Below are 19,079 nucleotides of genomic sequence, written 5' to 3'. Positions count from 1 at the left end.
TCGAGCCCCACATCGGGCTCCATGCTCCACGCTGGGAGCCTGCTTCTTCCTCTCCCACTCCCCCTGCTTGTGTTCCCTCTCTTGCTGGCTGTCTCTCTCTTTCTGTCAAATAAATAAAAATCTTTAAAAAACAAAACAAAAAAAACCTTCCCATAAAGAAATCTTCAGACTTGGATAGTTTCCCTGGCAAATTCTGTCAGATAATACCACTTCTACAGTCTGTTCCTGAAAATAGAAGAATCCTCTCCCAAACTCATTCCATAAAGTCAGGGATCATTGGGGTGGGGAGATCTTGCAGGCAGCGTTAATGACTTTAGATTTTCTTAAGGTCCCTACCAAAATCCTGAGTGCAGAACTTGTTAACAGAATATATTAGCAAATCGAATGTAGCAGGGGTCTACCCTGGGAATGCAAGGCTAGTTCAACACAATTGCCCATATTAACAGATTAAAGAAGAAAAAGCTATACTAGTTCATCTCAATAGATGCAGGAAAAAAGTGGCAAAATTCAATATCCGTTCATAATAAAAACTCTCAGCAAATTAGGGATAGAAAGGAGTTGTGTTAACCTGATGAGGGGAAACCACATAAAAACCTATAATAACATCAAACTTCATAGTCAAAAGACTGATTTGTTTTTCCTGAACGTTACGAAGAAGGCAAGAATGCCAGTGCCCTCTGCTTTCTTTTTCTCTTCTTTTCGGTATTTGTACCAGAAGTTCTGGGCACTGTAGTAAGGCAAGAAAATGAATAGGCCTACAGATTGAAAAGAATAAGTCAAACCGTCTATATTCATAGATGACATGATTGTTGATGTAGAAAATACTATGGAACATAACAAAAAAATCTAGAACTGACAGTGAGTTTAGCAAGATCGCAAGATATAAGGTAACGCCCAAAAATCAATTATATGTCTGTCTACTGGCAATGAACAATTGGAAACAAGATTTTAAGAACCATACCATTGGGGCATCTGTCTGGCTTGGTCGGTGGAGTGTGCGACTCTTGATCTCAGAGTTGTGAGTTTGAGATCCACCTTGGGTGTTGAGATTACTTAGGAATAAAATCTTTTATTAAAAAAGTAAAAAACATAAGAATAAAAATAAAAACAGTACCATTTACAATACCACTGAAACAAACATGTATAAATGAGGAAAGATATGTGCAGAATTGTTATGCTGAAAACTAAAACACTAATGAAAGAAATAAAAATTACCTAAAGTCACCTGATTCTTGAATGGTGTGGGGGTTGGTATGCTGACTCTGATTCCCGGAGAGTCTGCATATAACTTGACTTTTCAAAAACTTAACCACTGACAGCCTGCTGTTGACTGGAAGCCTTCCCAATAACATACACAGTTGATTTACACATGCGTGGTATGTTATCTGTATTACAGACTGTATTAGAATAAATGACAGAAAAGAAAGTGTTAAGAAAAACTCAAGGAAGAAAAAATACATTTACAGTGCTCTTACGTATTGAAAAAAAAATCCACCTGTAAGTGGAACCATGCAGTTCAAACCCATATTGTTCAAGGCTCAACTGTAAATAGATTCATGGGTTGGAAGACAATCCACCCCCCCAAATTGATCTATGGATTCGATTCAATCTTAGCAGGAATTTTTTAGATCTCAAGAGTGTGATGTGAAAATTTACGTGTTATACGCAACTAATGAATCATCGAACTTTACATCAGAAACCGGGGATGTAATGTATGGTGACTAACATAATAAAAAAGCATTTAAAAAAAATTTACATGGAGATGGAAAGGAATCGGAATAGCTGACATAGTCTTGAAAAAGAGGGAGAAAAGTTGGAGGACTCACACTAGCTGATTCCAAGACTGACCACAAAGCTGTGGTAATCAAGGCAGTGCGGCATTGGTCAAAAAACAGACACGTAGATGAATGTATCACAATAAAGAAGTCAGAAATACACCCACGCAAGTGTGGTTACTGGATTTCTGACAAAGGTACAAAGGCATTTCAGTGGAGAAATGTTTGTCTTTTCAATCAATGGTGCTGCAACAAATGGACAGTCATGTTTTTTAAAATGAACCTTGACCTATACCTGTCATCTTATTTCACTCAAAATTTAACTGCAGATCAATCATAGACCTAAATGAAAAATGAAAAACTACACAACTTTTAGAAGGAAAGAGAATGAAATCTTTGTGACCTTGAGTTAGGCTAAGATTTCCTAGATACAACTCCACACTCACCATTCATAAAGTAAAAAATGAATAAATGGAAATACATCAAAATTAAAAACCTGTGAAGGAAATTAAAAAGAGCCACAAACAGAAAAAACAGGTGCAAATCACATATCTGAAAAGGACTTGTATCCAGATTATATAAAGAATCCTCAGAACTCATTAATAAAAAGTCAACCCACGGGGTGCCTGGGTGGCTCAGTTGGTTAAGCATCTGCTTTCAGCTCAGGTCATGATCCTGGGTTCCTGGGATTGAGCCCCAAGTCCCGCATCAGACTCCCAGCTCAGCGGGGAGTCTGCTTCTCCTCTCTCTGCCTCTCCCCAGGCTTGTGATCTCTTGCTCACTTGCTCTCTCAAATAAATAAGTAAAATCTTTAAAAAAAAAAAAACCCAGTTTAAAAAAAAAAAATAGGCAAGAGATTTGAAGACATTACCCCCGAAGAAGATACACAAGTGACAGACAAGCATGTGAAGAGACGCTCAGTGTCATTAGCTGTTAGAGAAATGCAATTAAAATCACGTTATACTATGACCTATCTGTGCAAATGGCTAAAAACAATTAAAAACCTAAACACACAAAATCCTGACATCACCATGTGCGGGTGAGGATGCAGAGTGATTGGAACTCCTACATTCCCGTTATGAATGCAAAATGATGCAGCTACTGTGGGAAAGAGTTTTGTTGTTTCTTATCAAGTTACACACCATGTAACATACCAGTCTCACTCCCAGGTAATTACCCAAAATATACATCTAGGTTCACACAGAGACTTGTACACAAATGCTTATGTCAACTTTGTTAACAAACAACAACAAAAACACAACCTAGAAACAATGAAAATGTCCCTCGAGTAGACAGACTGCGTCCGTGTGCTCCCGGAGGCAGTTCTCCCCAGCGGAAAGCAGCGAGCTGGTGATCGGTGCGCACGGTGACAGCCCTGCAGCCGAAGCACGTGAGCATGGGCTGAAGAAGCCAGACTCGCAGGACAACATACTGTATGATTCCATTGATGTGACATCCTGGAAAAGGCAAAGCTACGGGGAAGGTGTTTTGCTAGGACTTAAGGGGGACATGTCTACTACACGGGGGAGGACAGGGGATCTTTGGAGGGTGATGGAACCGTTCTGTACCTTGACTGAGGTGGTTATACTATCCTGTACATGAGTCAAAATCCATAGAATTGTATGCCCTAGAAGGGAGTTTCACTGTGTGTAAATTCAAAATTTAAAAATGTGAAGGCAATAAGCATACAAAACTCATTCTTTCCTAATTACTTGACATTTGACCATTATTATCTGTGCTCTTGAGGTGATAGTTGACCCTCAAAAAATGTGGGTTTGAACTGTGCGGGTCCACTTAACGTCCCCCCCTTTTTTTTATTTTTTTAAATACAGTGCAGTACTGTATTGTATTTCCTGTTGCGCTTTTCTTAATGTTTTCTCTAGTTTATTGTAACACGGTATGTAATTCAAATAACACACGGGCGCCTCGGTGTGAAACTCTTGGTTTCAGCTCAGGTCATGATCTTAGGGTTGTAGGATGGAGCCCCGCGTCAGGTTCCGCACTCAGCAGGGAGTCGGCTTAAGATTCTCTCTCTCCTTCCCCCTCTGCCCCTCTATCCCACTCGTGCTCTTTTTCTCTCTCTCAAATCTAAAAAAAAAAAAAATGCATGTAACACAAAATACGTGTTAATCAGCTGTGGTATCAATAGGGCTTCCAATCAACAATAGGCTGTTAATAGTTAAGTTTGAGGGGGCGTCAGATTTTATACGGGGATATTCGACTGCACGGGGGTCCATTCCCCATTCCCTGAGTCGTTCAGGAGTCAGCTGTACTTACGTCTGTCTGTCCCGTCTGGGTGGTGGGAACTATGTAATGGTGCACCCGGGGCTTCTCTTCCCACCTCCACCTTCAGGACATCACCCTGGTGGCTGGAAATCTGATGTGGGAGTTCTGACACCAGGGAATGCAGGAAATGTTACAAATCCAGGCTTGATTTATTGTTGTGTTGATTGTCTAGACTTAACAAAGTGATGAAGCAATGTTAATACTGCCTATTAAACTTAAAAGTCGGTCATCTATAGATAGCCCCCCAAAATGGGTGACGTCTCATAGTATTTGACAGCTATTATCTGAGTGAGCAAAGAAGTCACTCGTAGATGAGCAAGTGCGAGTCCAACATAGGTTGTCATTGCTTCGCTTTCATCTTACTCCCTAAGGTCAACAAAATAGCAACCAACTTTGATGTCAAAACTAGACTCGTTTGTCGGTTGCAAACATAGGTTGGCTATGGATGCAGTTTCCTCAAAAATCAGTGAAAGTCTTTCGTGAGACTCAGTTGGCTGTAGGAATTTATAGTAAAGAGTATTGCATGCTTGGTTAATTGTGAATTATGTACTACAAATCCTTTGCAGGAGTGCGGTGTGTAATAAATGTATGCACACGTTTGCAGCCCCGCCCCTCCGCCCCGGGAGGCCAGTTGTTGAGCATTTGGCAGCGTCCCACAACCTGGGAACCATCGCAGACAGGAAGGACAGGACGACTGAGGTGTGAGGTCTGGTTGCCTCATTGGCGGTCAAGAGGAGGAGGAGCTGGGAGAGGAGATAAGGGCAGCGATCAGGGCTGGGTGTGGGGCACCAGGGGGATGGAGTGGCCCCCAGCATCATGTGCTACTGAAGAGGAATGGACAGAATGGTGTGTGCTGGGGCGAAGGGCGGGCAGGGGTCCTGGAGGCTCCTCTGAGGAGTTCTGTGTAAGGAGGGAGGAGACAGGACTCAAGGGAAGCTCTTTGTTTTGTCCTTGGTTTTAAACTTTGGAATCTATGCCAACATGTTTTGTCTGCTGCCAAGAAAGGAGGAGGAGGAAGGAGAACCTGGGAGGCAGGAACTAGAAGGGAGCATTGGGTACAGCCCTTGAGGAGGCCCAGGGCCTGGAGAGCCCCGAGGACTGGGAGCAGGAGGGCTGGGGGACGGGCCCCTGCCCTGCCCTCTGCGGCCCAGAAGGGATGGTCCTCTGAGGCTTTAGGGGGACCGGGTCTTGAAGCTGGGAGGCCGGCTGGGCCCCTTGCCTGTTGTGGAATCAGGGGACTGGCTTCACCTCTGTGACTCAGTCCCCTCTGCTCTAAGGTCGGAGGGGCAGTAATGGCACCAGTCGTCACAGGTTGTTAGGATGGGGGGCGGGGCGGGTAAAGGCCTGACACAGGCTCTGGGCCTCCTGCTGGGCACCTGGCAGCTCCTCCTTCCTTCCTTCAGTGGGGTGGGGGGGCATTCAGTGGTGAGGATTAAGGCTGCAGAGGTGAGGTGGGGTCTTTGAAGTGTCTGCCCGGGGACCATGGTGGGTGCTGCTGGGTGGTCCGCAGGGGAAGGAGGGGAGCTGCGGCCGGTGAGCGGAGGGGAGCCCGACTCTGTGGTCCCCACGTGCAGGCAGTGGCCAGGCTGGTGAGGTGCTGTCAGGAAGGGAGCTGGCCAGGCCTCACCTGAGAGAAGTGACACTGAGGGTCCTGTCTGCCTGGTCTGAGAAGCAGGAAGCCCCAGGATGCTGAGAGCAAACCGTTTTTGTGGCATAGGAGGGGAGCAAATACCCCCAAGGACAAGGTGGGGTAAGTCTCCCTCAGGCTTAGCCCGGGCTGCATGGCTTTAGACTGTGGTCTCTGAGGAGGAGGGAGGATTTGGGGATTTCTGGGCAGGGCCTCTGGCGCCTCCTCACTTGCCTGCTCTGTGCCTTCCAGGATCTTCTGCTAGATTGGTTTACACTGATGAATGGTTCAACAGCTCTTTCTCGAGCATGCGCCAAGCCCTTTGCTGGGCAGTAGGGTGACCAAGACCAACACTGTCCGTCCCCCAGCGGAACGCAGGGCGGCGCCATGAGGGCCATCCCGTGAGGGCCAGCACCGCGGTACTGCCCGCTGTGGCGGAGAGGGCTGGGCCGAGGCCAAGGGGAGAGTGGGAGGGAGGCTGTGGGTCAGTACTTCCCACTGTGGCACGAGAATGATATACGTGAACATTTATTAGAATGTTACCTGAATGTGTGCTCCAGGAATTTTTAGTGGCACATGAACATGATTTCAGATATTGCTTAGGATTAAACAAGTTCATCTTTTTAAGTAAAGGTATTAACGCTGGGATGACAATATGGCCAAGGATGATCCGGACCCACTCGTGATGGGTCACAGGGAGAGCACAGGGGTATCCCAGGAACTGCTGCCAGGAGGCAGTTTGGGTGTACAGGGCAGGGTCACAGTGCCAGGCCCTACAGACGCACCTGCCAGCAGGTGAGGTGGACGGTCCCCGACAGGGCCTGATGCAGAAACTTGACTCTCTAGGAGGTATTTCCAGAAGATTCCTTTGCTACTAGATGGGTGAATAATGGATGCTGGAGGCTGAAGTAGGCTGATTTCGGAAGCTTTGTGGCAGTCAGTCCAGGTGAGGGGTGGGGACTTGGCCTCTCCTGGGGGCGAGGCTGCAGGACAGCTGGCAGGTCAGGTGATAACACAGCTGGGGGCAGATGTGAACCGAGAGCTCAGGGTAGAAGGCAGTTGTGAAGTGAGGCCAACTGATGGCGACAGAAGCTATGAAATGGTCCAAGAGACCATGTGGATCCTGTCAGTCAGGGGAGGGGCCGAGTGAGGGAGGCCAGTGCCTGGTGGGCTCAGCCCTGCTGGACATCCTGAGGCTGCTGCTTACTCCATGACCGGGGCCTTGGAAAGATTTATCAGGGAGGGGGTTTCGGGTTAGAGAACTTTCGACAGGATACCTGAAGGAGACCCTGAGGGAGCACAGGGAGATCTCTGGGGGAAGGGGCCCTGCAGGCAGCGGGAGCGCCAAGTGCAGAGGCTGAATGACAGACTGGTGAGAGTAAAGGCCAGACAGGCAAGAGACCAAGCCCATCATCGAGGACTTTTACTAGGAGATGGAAGCCTCTGGAAGGATTGAGCTAAGAGAATGACACTACAGGCCTGTTTATCAGGGTTCCTGTGACTGCTGTGCGGAGTGGAGTGAGGGAAGAGGATGACTGGGGAAGCCTGGTGGGGAGGTCACTGCAGTGGTCAGGGTACATAGGACTGTGGGAGCCCACCCCCTGGCATTTGCCCCCATGTGCTGTCGCCTCTCACAGTGCACCAGGGGCGGGGGGTTGGTGTGACCAACACAGTACAGTGGAAGTGATGATTTATCACTTTTTTTGAGATCAGGTTTTAAAAAACAAAAAAAAAAGAAACCCTGTAGCTTCCATCTGGTTGCTGTTATCTTTTGCGGCTGCCAGTCTTTCTGGATCATTCCCTCTGGGGGAAGCCAGCTACCATGTTGTGAGCTGCTCTATGGGAAGGCCCATGTGGCATGGAGCCAAAGCCTTCTACCAACAGCCACGTGAAGGAGCTCAGCAGCAGATCCCCCAGCCCATCAAGGCCTCAGACACTGCAGCCCCATGAGAACCCAAGTCAGAGCCTCCCACTGAGCTGCTCCTGGATTCTTCATCTTCAGAAACTGATGTAATGAGTGTTTGTTGTTTTAGCTGCTAAGTTTTGGGGTACTCTGTTACACAGAAATAAATTAACACTGTGATGACAGCTTAGACCAGGTCATAGTAAACAGAAGTGGTGAGTAGTTCGACCCGCCTACATTTTAAGAAATTGGACAGCTCAAGTTTGAGATGCTGGTTAAGACATCCAAGTGGAGAATTCAGGTGGCAGACAGAATAGTCAAGTTCTGAGAGAAGTCAGCATTTGGACAGTACTTAAAGCCAGGAATCTGGTTAAGATCCCAAGAATGAGCAGAGCCAGAGAGAGAGAAGCAGCCCAGTTACTGAGCTCTGGGACCACACACCTTCCAACAACTAGGAGGAGGAGGAGGAGGAGTTCCAGGAGTCCTGTGAGGGGCTTCGGGAAGAAGGCTGGGGTGGGGGAAGGGGGAGCTGGGGAAGGAGTGTTCACCTGGGCCACTTGTACGGTGAGGCTGATGAGACAAAGAGCAAGGACTATATTGGTCTCTTTAGGGCCCTGTGCTTCAGGAGGGGGTGTGTGCTGGGGAGGGACATGAGGTTAAGGAGGGCTTTTATATTTAAGGCAGCTGTTAGCTCCAAGCTCGTAGGACGATTCAGAACAGAGCGGGAGACACCCATGGAGACATCATGGACGCCTCCAAGGTTCTGAGCTGCACTTGAAGCTCCAACATGGAGTTCCCAAGGAGGGTGAGGCCCTCCCCGGGGGCGCTGGCACAGAAGCTCCAAGGCCATGCAGCTCTCAGCCTGGAGCCACAGATAGTGTTTCCGGCTGGGCAACGCTGTCCCCAGGGCAGAAGGACATCATGAGGGCCCAGGGCACCTCAGATGCTGGAGGCAAATCCAAGAGATGTTTAATGTAAAACCCGACGCCACTAGAGGGCAAAGAAAATAACCCTGGCCTCAAGAGACGTGGTTTCATAGTGGACTTTATTGGGAAAAGTTAGTGTAAAAAACATTCAAATTCATAAAATTTAAATAAGATAGTAAAATTATACCTTGTAGCTATAGTAATCGCTATAGTAATCACAAATAAGGTAAAGTCTATTGCCTAAGCAAACACTATTTTGTCAGGTTTCTGTTGCAAAGCCCAAGGCAGGAAACACTGCAATTATTAGAAGTGAAGTGAGCCCAATGATGAATTTGCATTTGAAGCCAAGGAAAGGGAAAAAAGCATGTTCTGATTAGGGCATCACAACAAACATTCTAGTCTGAAAACGACTTTATTAATGTCCTGCAGCAGAGCACATTAGTAATTGTGACCAGGCATTAAAATGCTCCTTTCGTGTCAGAGAGAGTAATCAGTTTTCTTCATGATGCATTATGTTTTTACTGAGTGTCGTGTGGTTTGTCCCTCCAAGACCTTTTTGGAAACGTTCCTTCTCCAGGCACAGCTTCCTGAGACACGCAGGTAGCTTACTCGGGAACATCTTTGGTCATGTGACACCAGCCCAACGCCCAGAACCCAGGGCGGGTGGAAGCCGCCTCCCTAGCCAAGGTTGACTCCGATCCCCTCATCTCAACCCCTAACGCCACACTGAGAACTCGGTCAAGAGGGTCACTAACAAGTTAATGTGGGTTTTCTCTTTCTTTGGTTATGGAATTATTTTTAAGCTTATAAAAAATATAGCTAGAAATGTGCTCCTGAATTCCAAAAGTATTTTGACCAATTTAAACACAAGTATGTCCTTGCCAAATTCACCACCTGGACAGGTTTAAAATCTGCCTATTTCCCTGTGGAATCTAACATCAGCGTTCTATTTATCAGATACATTTGAGTGAAGAGCAGTGACGGATCTTTAGAAGCCCCAAGGGGTGGGGGCAGCTGGCAGGGCAGCCCTAGATGCTGTCCATGGCTTTGAATTCGCTGAGGGCCTGCACAGGGTTCACGTGCTTCTTCTGAGATGCCCGTTTAATCTTGGTCTGTGTCTCATCCTGCTTCTCTCTCTTCACCAAGGGCTTTTTCTCAGGTGCCTTCATCTTCCACGACACGGCCGGGAGGTTGAGGGAAGCCATGCCCTGAGACTTCTGGTATTTGGTGGAGGCCACGTAGGACGCCTTCACTGTCTGCACCACCGCGTTCATCAGGTTCTTGGCGGCCTGGATCAGGGACATGGCGCTGTCCACCTAAAGGCACAGAAAGGGTGGTGAGAACACAGACCTGACCTCCAGGCCCATGTGCACCAAGGGCCTGGGCAACAGCCACATTCCTGATTCGCTCTCCCAGTGGCTACTGACCTTATTCCAGAAAGCTGAAAATGCCTGTTTCAGGTATTTAGAAGGAAGCAGGATCAAAAACAAAAGGCACCATCACCTTGCCTGTCCCCACCCCTCCACGAATCTTTATTCACTCTCAAAATCTGTGGGAGGATCTGAGTGACTGTGGAGCTGTAACCACCAGCAGTGACGAGGCGGCGTCCTAGACAGAAACCCACGGCTTCCAGTCATGACCTGGGCCGGGGGCAGTCAGTATGTCCCACATACCAGAGTTCTTTGAAAGGAAATCCCCTGAGGTGAGCAGAAGCTACAGGGAATCTGTGGAGCCCAGCAGGCCTATCAAGAGATCCTCTCCCCACCCCCCGCCAGCCCAACGTGATGAGGGGTCCGGAACCGTGGCATAGGAGAACAAACCAGGGAAGCGATACCACTCGAGCACTCTGGAGGAGGTCTGAGAAAGCCTGGCTATGTTATCTTTTTAAATTTTTGAACAGGTTCAATTCCTCTCTGGGGGAACAACAGCAAGAAAGATAAAAATACTTTTTCCCAGCGAGAGGCCAGCCCGACAGTGGCTCCCAGCCGTCGCCAAGCACTGCGGTGCGTCAGGGTGCAGCCCGTGGGCACCGAGGACTGAGAAGAAACCTGCAGTTCTTCCACAGAGCGCTCTTCCGGTTTCAGGGCAGGTAAGGAGTGTATACGGACTAGAGGCTGTTTTCATTCTGGGAAATCACTTCTTTTCATGGGTACAACTTACCCCAGAGACGACAAGCTCCCCACCTAGATTCTGCACCTCGGCCTTGACTTTGCTGCAGATGTTGAGCTGGTGGCAGTAGAGGGCGATCCGCTGCAGGTAGGCCAGCAGGTCCTGCTTGCAGGCTGAGTCTGGGCACTGACGGGGGAGCAGCAGGTTCAACACCAAGCACCCCAGGCCCGGCCCCAACACAGCCCACCCCCCGGGCTAGCTCGGCAGGGCTCGGTGTGCCGTGGAGGGCGAGAGAGGGGAGTTTCTGGTTGCCTGAGGCTGCTCTCTGCCGGAGCCCATGTCCCTCAAGGGGAAAAAAGCCTCAGCAAGAGCCTGGTTCTGGAGAAAAGGGAGAGTGCTTTGAGCTCTATAATAACTAGCCGAGTGCGCTTCTGCTCACAGGCCCTTTCTGTGCTCAACTGTGATGCACACTGTAAGCATCTGATAAAAGGAGATGTTCACTTGAGGCAAAGACGGAGGATGAGTGAGTAAATGGAAGCAAGGAAAAGAACACCTGAGGACCGTGAGGTCTTGACCAGCCTCAAGGAAACTCGAGGGCAGCCCAGTTCCTGTCCTGTTGCCACACTTGAGAGAGGTGGCTTAGGAAGCTACCTCTCTCAAGTGTTTACAGCCAACACTTCCCTCTTGTGAGGCTGGAGTGCACTGAGTGCCAGGGTGGTCGAAGCGGAGGCCACCAGGGCATGCTGGAACTTCGGAATTTTGTGCTAAGAAGCTAGTGAAGAACTGCGGAGCCATATCTGATCTGCTCATTAAGACCATGCTGGCGGCCGCGTTGCCGCATAGAGGGGAGAGCAGGATCGGTGAGCGGAGGCCGCAGCTGCGTAGGCACAGGCTGTGGAGGCCGGGGCTGAGCTGGTGGTGGCATGGAGGAAAAGACTGGATGGTGTCAAGATAACTGTGGCCAGAAGAGCCACCGGGGCTTAGTCCTGGACTGCAAAGAGGGGAGTCAAGAATGACTCCTCAATCTTTGGCTTGAGTGGTGAGGCACCACTGCCACTTGTCCTGCAGCCTGGATACTTCAGGGCAAGGAGCGGACTGCAGGGTTGGATCTGCAGAGAAAAACTCAAATGAGCAACAGGGGTTCCAATAATCTTAGAGCATTGAGGGAAACGTACTGTAAGTTGCCAGGAGGTAGGAACCACATTTGTTGATATGTGCATATGGAAGAAAACGGATGAAGGCTGGGTGACTGAGAACACACGGTGCAGCGGACAGACACATCTGTCCGCAGCAGAGCACATCCGCTTTCCAAAGCACTAGCATGGGGCTCCTAATTCTTAGATGAAATACACCCATGAGGTGCCCTTCTACCCCGAGTTTCAGTGTGTGAGGATTCAGAGAGGCAGCTCCTGGTGGGATCTGAAGGTCTGCAGGAAACGGGGAGAGAAGCAGCAGCAACCCACGGAAGTGGCTGACGAGCCGCCACCAGGGAAGATGGCAGGATACACACACCTGCCCCAGATAGGTGCTCTACTGCAAAGTGGGCCTGGCACCTAAGACTTGTCGAAGAAAAAGAGGAATTCAGAAATCCTTACCAATCTCTGTTGGTATTAATCAGGCAGGTTGACCAGTTAAGCACAAGACTGGAGATGAGAAGACTGCTGTGTCCCCAGAAAAACATTACTGTCGCCACATATATGTCGCCACCTTGGAATGAACCGGGTTGGGCTCCCCGAGTTCTGGGATGACCTAAGAAACCCACGTAGCAAGCCTCTCACTCACATGGTCTGCAATGGTCCGGCCGAGCTTATCCATCCTGGATCCGGCCTCCGCAATTTTCTTGGCAGCACTGATCACGTCTGACGTATTTTTGAGCGGTCCTTTACCTCTGACAAGAGAGAACTAGGATCATTGTATGTAGCTGGAGATGGACAGAAAAAGGAGAGGTCTGCAAAGCAGCACAGGGTCGCCCTCTGTGCACGTGGGCGGGGGGGCCCTCACCGAGTGAAGTCTGTCATCTCCATCATAATCATGCACATCTGCTTGGCCAGCACAATGATGTCATTACCACTGTCGTCCCACTTGGACACTTCGGCATCCAGCTTGCTCTTTTCTTCCTGGAAGCTGGCCACCTGTTCTGCAATCTTTGCTTTTTGCTCCTGGGGAAGCTGAGCCATGATCGCCTGGAATCAGAAGCACAGAAAGCTCTTACATAAAGAGAAGATGAAGTTCTCACCGTGCATTAGCCCAGAGTATTTCTACCATGCAATCTATGACATAGGTAGGATAATGCTTTAATAGGTTTCATTTTGCCTAAAGGTCCATTTCTTCTCATTTTGAGCACAAGTTTACAGCAGCCTGAATTTCCGACCCACTTTCAAGAACAAGTTTTAGTGTGGAGGAAAACACAGTGTGAGGGACAGAAAGCTAACATGGAAGCTTCCAGATCACATCTGTACAAGAAGAGAAGCTGCTTAATTTTTTGGTAAGTTCATCCTCTGCCTGCTGCCATGGGGAGAGGACATAAGAGAAGGGGCTGATGCATAGAGCCTGTTCCCTGGTGGGCCCTGACTGGGCATTTCCTGTGGCTTCTGCTTTTAGCTAACTGGCATGGCACGGAGGCCTGGTGCCCACCTCAAGGGCCACGGACTCCAAACCTTGAGCTCCTCCCCACTCAGCTTCCCCAAGTGCTCATGATGGAGTGGGGCCCAAAGCAAGGATGCATTTGCTGTTCAAAATGATTTCTAAGGAGTGGAAAAAGACTCCACAGAAATATTTCTTGGCATGCTCCCAAAAACATTAAATGCTATTGATTGAAGATTTAATGATTCAAATGAATGCAATGGCTCTGAATGATTTTCTTGAATGTACCACTGTTATTTTTTTTAATCCATGAATAATTAAATAGTTCATACCCATGGTATCATTGAGATGGGCAAAGACAGCAATCTTTTTCGAATTTCACAATCCTTTTAACAAACATTGCATTGACTGGATGCTAGGGCTCTCCCGATGCAGGGCTCTGTCATAAACCAAAGCCCCAGGGCACAGCTGAGGCAGAGGGCTTGTTCCTGCCCTGCTCCCAGCTGAGGCGGCATTCTGGAGGAACATGCAACTGGCGAGCATGTGCCACAACTGAGGTTAACCTCAGTCCTGCTGCCAGAGAAAGGGTGGGAAAATGGTGTTCTCAATACCAAAGCGTTTTCCTAGAAAATAAAAAGCCAAGTTCCCAAAGGCACAGGGAAGGTCTGCAAAGTAAAGTCAAATGTGTCCCTTACCCGGGCACTTTGGCCAGCTATCAGCTGATCATCTTCTGTCTGGACGCTTGTCCTGCTTCTGACATCGAAGTCCTCTGTCTCAAAGTCAGAGTCATCCAGTTCCTCGGGGGTCTGCCACCAACACAGAGATCACAAGTCAGACACAACCCCGGGCCTCTGGGCCCAATGTATGAACACCCAGAATTCTGGATTTTCATGTGCCATGTTCCCGACAGTTCTGGGGAATGAAGTTAAAATCACTCATTATTCGTCCAAGACCCCGCCTCACTGATACACACATGGGGTGGCCCATCCAACAAACACTGGGCAAAGGCACCACATTAACACTTCCCAAAGGGTCGAGGAGTTTCTTTATGGAGGCTGGGGCTTCAATTTCCACCACAGTCAAGACTCTTTGAAATCATGTACTCGTCTAACACCTGTACCCTAACACAAAGGTGAGGATTATCCTGGGTAGGAAGCGTAGTGTATTAAAAAGAGAAATATTTTATCCAACATTAAGCAGATTCCTGTAACCTTCCCACTTGATGGCAAAAAGAAAATTAATGAATTACCTAATACTGGGCTTTCTCTTAGGATACTGCTTTGAGGAGTACAAAATAGGCAATGTATTTTTATGGATTTTTTCTTGTTTTTACTTTTATCAATGCAAAAAGAATATGGGAGTTAAGGTCTGAGTATGTACCAAAGGTCCTGATTACCAGTCCTAGCTCTTTGCTTTAATTATGAAATAAAATTCCTATTTCGCACAGCCTCCAGCCTCTCCTTATTAGCTGCTGACTTGAAACATAATATTGTCTTCTGGAAGTTATCAGTAACAGGGCAGCAGGCGTAACAGCTGGGATTGGCTCTTGGCCCAGCTGGCCGGCCTGTGACAGGAGGGCAGTGAGGCGAGGCCCTCATCTGCACTAGGACCTAATCCAAGCCCAGCCCAAGGGCTTGCTGTGAGGCCCCCATCAGAGGACGTGTGAGGAAGCATCTGGCCCGGCTAAGACTATCTTGAGTTTGTACATAGGCAAAGGCCGAGCCTGTCCCTCAATGAGATGAGGTAAGGACGGCAGGGGTCACACTAGGCACCAGCAAGCCACAAGGAACACATGGATGGAAGATCCTGGAGTCTCGACTTGGCAGCATGAAACACTGCACCACCACTGGCCATTTTAAATCCCAGTGTCCCAGACACCTGTGGAGGATCTTTCTCAAAGTGTCTCCTGATAAGAACTCTGCTCTGTACCACCCTCACTAGTCCAGCAGAGACCCAAGAACTTTCTTGCCAAGAAAACCTAGTACCTCCTCCTCTTTCATTCTTGCTGAGTATCTATGTGCCAAGTACTGTTCTGGGCCCTGGAGGTACAAAATGACTAACACACAGCAACGTCCCTGCTCTTGCATATATACTAATGAGAGAAATGACAAGAAACAAAATGAGAAAGGGAATTTTATCACATCAGAAAGTGATGACTGATACAAATCAATAAAGCAGTGAGGGGGATATGGCAGGTACTTGGGGGAGGAGTGTTCTAGCAGGATGGGGTCACCAGAACCAAGGCCCAGCGTTAGGAACTTGCCTGGGGAATTAGACGAGCAAGGAGGTCACAGGAGAGGGACTCAGCTCACTGCCCTCACGTCACAGGTCCACTCCTGTCAACAGGAGCCCCAGGAGAGCAGCAGGCTGTGAGGTGCTAGAAGGCCTGGAGCCCCACACAGCCTGCGGAAGGTGCTGGGCAGCAGGTAACATGATCTAAGTCAAGCTTAAAAGGATCTCTTGGGCTGCTCGGTGTAGAGAGAAAAAGACTGCAGGCATCAAGGGACGAGAGCAGGAGGCGGTTGCATGCAACCAAGTGAGAGATGCTAGAGGCCTGGGCTACAGTGGGAACAGCGTTCAGATGTGCTCTGTTGTGCAGTAGATCTGACAGGATTTGCTGATAGATGAGATGTGGGATAGGAGGCCGAAAGAGCAAGCAAGAGTGAATCTGGGGTTCGGGCCTGAGCAAGTGGAACGTAGGCTGCCATCAACTAACACGTAAGACCAGTGGCACCGGGGCGGCGGGGGGAGATCAGGAGGTGCCTGTTACATAACTGAGTGGCAAGAGGGAGCAGGTGAGTGTGGAACTCAGGAGTCACCTGGATTCTTTCTCAAGTCTTGCCCACCAAGGGAATGAGATAGAGTTCGAGCACTTTGCTACCAGGTGTGCCACTGGTCAGACACTGAAGAGATGAGGACAAAGCAGCAAAGCAGACTAAGAGGGAGGGGAACCAAGAGGTTTTCCTTAAGAGGGGAGAAATGCCGTCACGCTGTCTGCTTGGGGAAAGGTGCCAGAGGAAGAAGGAAGGGGACACCCTTAGGCAGGAGCACTGGGACAGCCACAGTGAGAGGGGAAAGCAGAGTCCACGCGCACATACAGGGCAGGCAGGACGTCCAGACCACCTCCGCACCACAGAGAAACAGCAGCAGGCCACGTTCCCAGGCACTAAGGTTGGGGGGCAGTGCTGGCTGGTTCCGGGAGGGCGGCTGCCTGCGGTCGGCTGGGCTCAGCAGATGGCGGAGTCCACGAGGACAGCACCACGAGGCGGCATCAGGAAGTGACATGGGGCAAAGGAGCGTCCATGGACTAACCACAGACACGGAGTGAAGCAAAGATCGGAGAGGCTGAGTGAGGGTGAGACTCAGGGTTGTCACAGTCCTGGAGAGAGGGAGCTGCCGAAAGGGACACGTGACACAGATAATGACAAGGAGCACATGTGACTACGGAAGGGAGGCTGAGGTGGGAGGAGGACGAGATGCAAGCAACTGAGAGTTCCCAGGGTTGGAAGGTTCTTGAATTGAAACAGCAGTGGAGCTCAGGCGCACAGCCGTAAGTGAGGGCCCGCTGCACAGCAGCTTCGCAGGCCTCCGCTGTGCCCTGGCTCCAGTGCTCCCGGCTGCTCACGCCTCCGCCGCCCAAGGCCCCATCACAGTGCCCCTGCCAGGCCGCTGCCATCCTTGTGCCCCAGCACAGCTCCTCCACGGCCCGGCCCTGCACTGGGCACATGACCGACATTACAGCTCATTAAAACCACCAGCACCTAGTTTTTAAGACAAGACGAGAGAGAGGAGGGAACCTGCTTACAGTCAAGAGAGCTGGAAGCGGGGTCCAGGAGGCCTGCCTGCTCCCGGGACCTGGTTTCCCACAACAGGACTTGAGGATCTGCACGCATTTCCTCACATGTCTGCAGCATCCACCCACTTAAACCCCTCAAAACGTTAACCTCAGACACCAATGACTCCTCTTTATCATTAACGTTCCTTGTATTCTATTTCTAGGCGTCTGTCAGTATGGAAAAGAAGTCTGGAAAAATAGCGCTGTGTTCATTACCAGTGGTTGATGGGACCAGGGGATCCCTTCATACCACTGAGATATGGCTTCTGGGTTTAACCTATCATTCACCCAGACCAGGTTTCTTCTTGGGCACAGGTATGAAGGGACGGAGAAAGCAAAACAAACAATTCTCTGCCCCCAGCCCCCAACATGTCCAGGGGGTCTGGAGCCTGCAGGAACAGCCCACAGTCAACCAGGCAATCCATGAACACTTCCCTTTCCTCCTCACCCCCAGGGAGGAGCAGCGGCGGGCTTGCCCAAGTGTTTCTACACTGCATACGAAATGGGTCCAGCCTCACGCAACTGCCGTAGAAATGGCCTCTGTTTCCAGCTGACAATCTGGCTAGGTTCTGCAGGGTGCCAAGCTGAGAGGATAAAAAGTGGGACAGAATCCCTGCCTACCTTGAGCGGTCTGACTAGCAAACCATGAAGTGTAAATGAAACTCCCCTGAGCCTACCGGCCCAGCAGCACAGCCCGGCCCAGCCCCGCAGCTCTCTCTACAGCAGGCAGGCCCCGTAGGGCAGCCCTGGCTGTGCAATAAGAGCGGGGCCTGGCCCAGGCTTGCGGGACCCCCGGGTGCCCTGGGGAGAGGGACACGCACTCCCTGCTCTCAGCTTCCAGAGCAACAGGCTCATCCTCAGAACAGCAGGTGAGAGATCAAACGCTAGGGAGAGGCACCTGTGAGACCTGACCCCAGCACCCTGGGCTGTATGTATTACAGACGGGATGGTCTTTCTCAAAACCCCTCCATTTATGCCAACTCAGAGGGGGTGCTGGCTTTTGCCTCACATGGTAAGAACTGCCGTGTTCCCGGAAGAAATGGGTAAAACGGGGCCCAGAGCAGGCGGCACTTCCGGGGAGCATCAGCAGGGGCTGCCACAGGCACTCATCCTCCCCGTGAACACACCGAGGCCCCAGGAGCCTCCTGGCTCCCCGCCACTCCTTCAAGGACAGGGGTAGTCTATGTGAAGGATAACTTCAACCTGCATTAAGGAAATACCCAACTGAAGAGGCTTCGTTCTGGGTAGTTTCCCTCTAACTTACCAGAAAGCCTCCTATTTGTGGGGACCGTATGCCTGAAACTAAATCCTCAAAGCCAACTCATACTAGCTCCCCTTCTTGGCCCAAGTTTGGGTTCTAACTTGCAACTAAAAGTCATTTTAGACAACATAATTAAATATATCTCATTCTAACAGCTTTTAGATTCATGGTTTTAATATACTGCCACCACATCTGCTGAGTTCCAGAACGATGCGTTGCTCAAGTTTAGCAAACGATAAGAAAGAAGCTGTTAAAACGTCTGAAATGCAGTTACTCACCCTTATCATCAACACGGCTTTCCTGATGTCCCGGATGCCATCGTACACCAGGCGGGAGGCATCGATAAACTCATTCTCATCCATAGGCTGGGCAGGGTCCGAGCTGAGCGCTTCCACCGCCGCCTCTACTTGCTCCGTAAAACGTGGCATGACTGTGGAGAAAGAGGCAGGGCAGATCCTGCTGGCCCAGCAGACACCATCATCCTACCAGCCCTCCCTAAATCCCTCCGTGAGACAGGAGGAGGTGAAGTGTATGATGAAGAGGCTCTGCCTCTACCTATGTGAGAAGTATTTACGGTTGAAATAAATTAAATGCCATATTTTATCAAGATTCAAATCATCTTTGTCTCTTTGACCAGATTCTGCAGTATCAGATTTGGATGGGTGAGCCACTGAAGTGAGATAAACTGGAGGCCTTACTTAAGAATAGGACCCCCCTTTATGTAGTATTTATTCACTACCAAGAGACTCAACTCAGAAGTTCATCTTAAATAGT

General features: G+C 49.5%; 1 protein-coding gene and 1 long non-coding RNA gene across 2 annotated transcripts in view; one reads left to right on the top strand and one right to left on the bottom strand.

Moving 5' to 3' along the window:
• Positions 1 to 8,617: 8,617 nt before the first annotated feature.
• The window catches only part of CTNNA1 (catenin alpha 1), a 176,097-nt gene continuing 165,635 nt past the window's right edge, over positions 8,618 to 19,079 (bottom strand). The window contains exons 13-18 of the mRNA XM_034656084.1: positions 18,584 to 18,735; positions 13,905 to 14,015; positions 12,628 to 12,809; positions 12,409 to 12,514; positions 10,678 to 10,812; positions 8,618 to 9,833 (exon numbers count right to left, since the gene is read on the bottom strand). Of these exons, the coding sequence (XP_034511975.1) occupies positions 9,546 to 9,833; positions 10,678 to 10,812; positions 12,409 to 12,514; positions 12,628 to 12,809; positions 13,905 to 14,015; positions 18,584 to 18,735 (974 nt within the window). The 3' untranslated portion in view covers positions 8,618 to 9,545. The remainder of the gene's footprint in view (positions 9,834 to 10,677; positions 10,813 to 12,408; positions 12,515 to 12,627; positions 12,810 to 13,904; positions 14,016 to 18,583; positions 18,736 to 19,079) is intronic.
• Positions 10,241 to 18,594, top strand: LOC117801471. Its single transcript, XR_004624032.1, has 3 exons — positions 10,241 to 10,606; positions 17,209 to 17,359; positions 18,461 to 18,594. It is a non-coding gene; the product is annotated as an uncharacterized LOC117801471 (long non-coding RNA).

This window comes from Ailuropoda melanoleuca, chromosome 3, assembly GCF_002007445.2.
Source record: "Ailuropoda melanoleuca isolate Jingjing chromosome 3, ASM200744v2, whole genome shotgun sequence".
NCBI lineage: Eukaryota > Metazoa > Chordata > Mammalia > Carnivora > Ursidae > Ailuropoda > Ailuropoda melanoleuca.
Note: the sequence above shows the minus strand (reverse complement) of the source record. Positions and strands in the feature narration are given on the sequence as shown.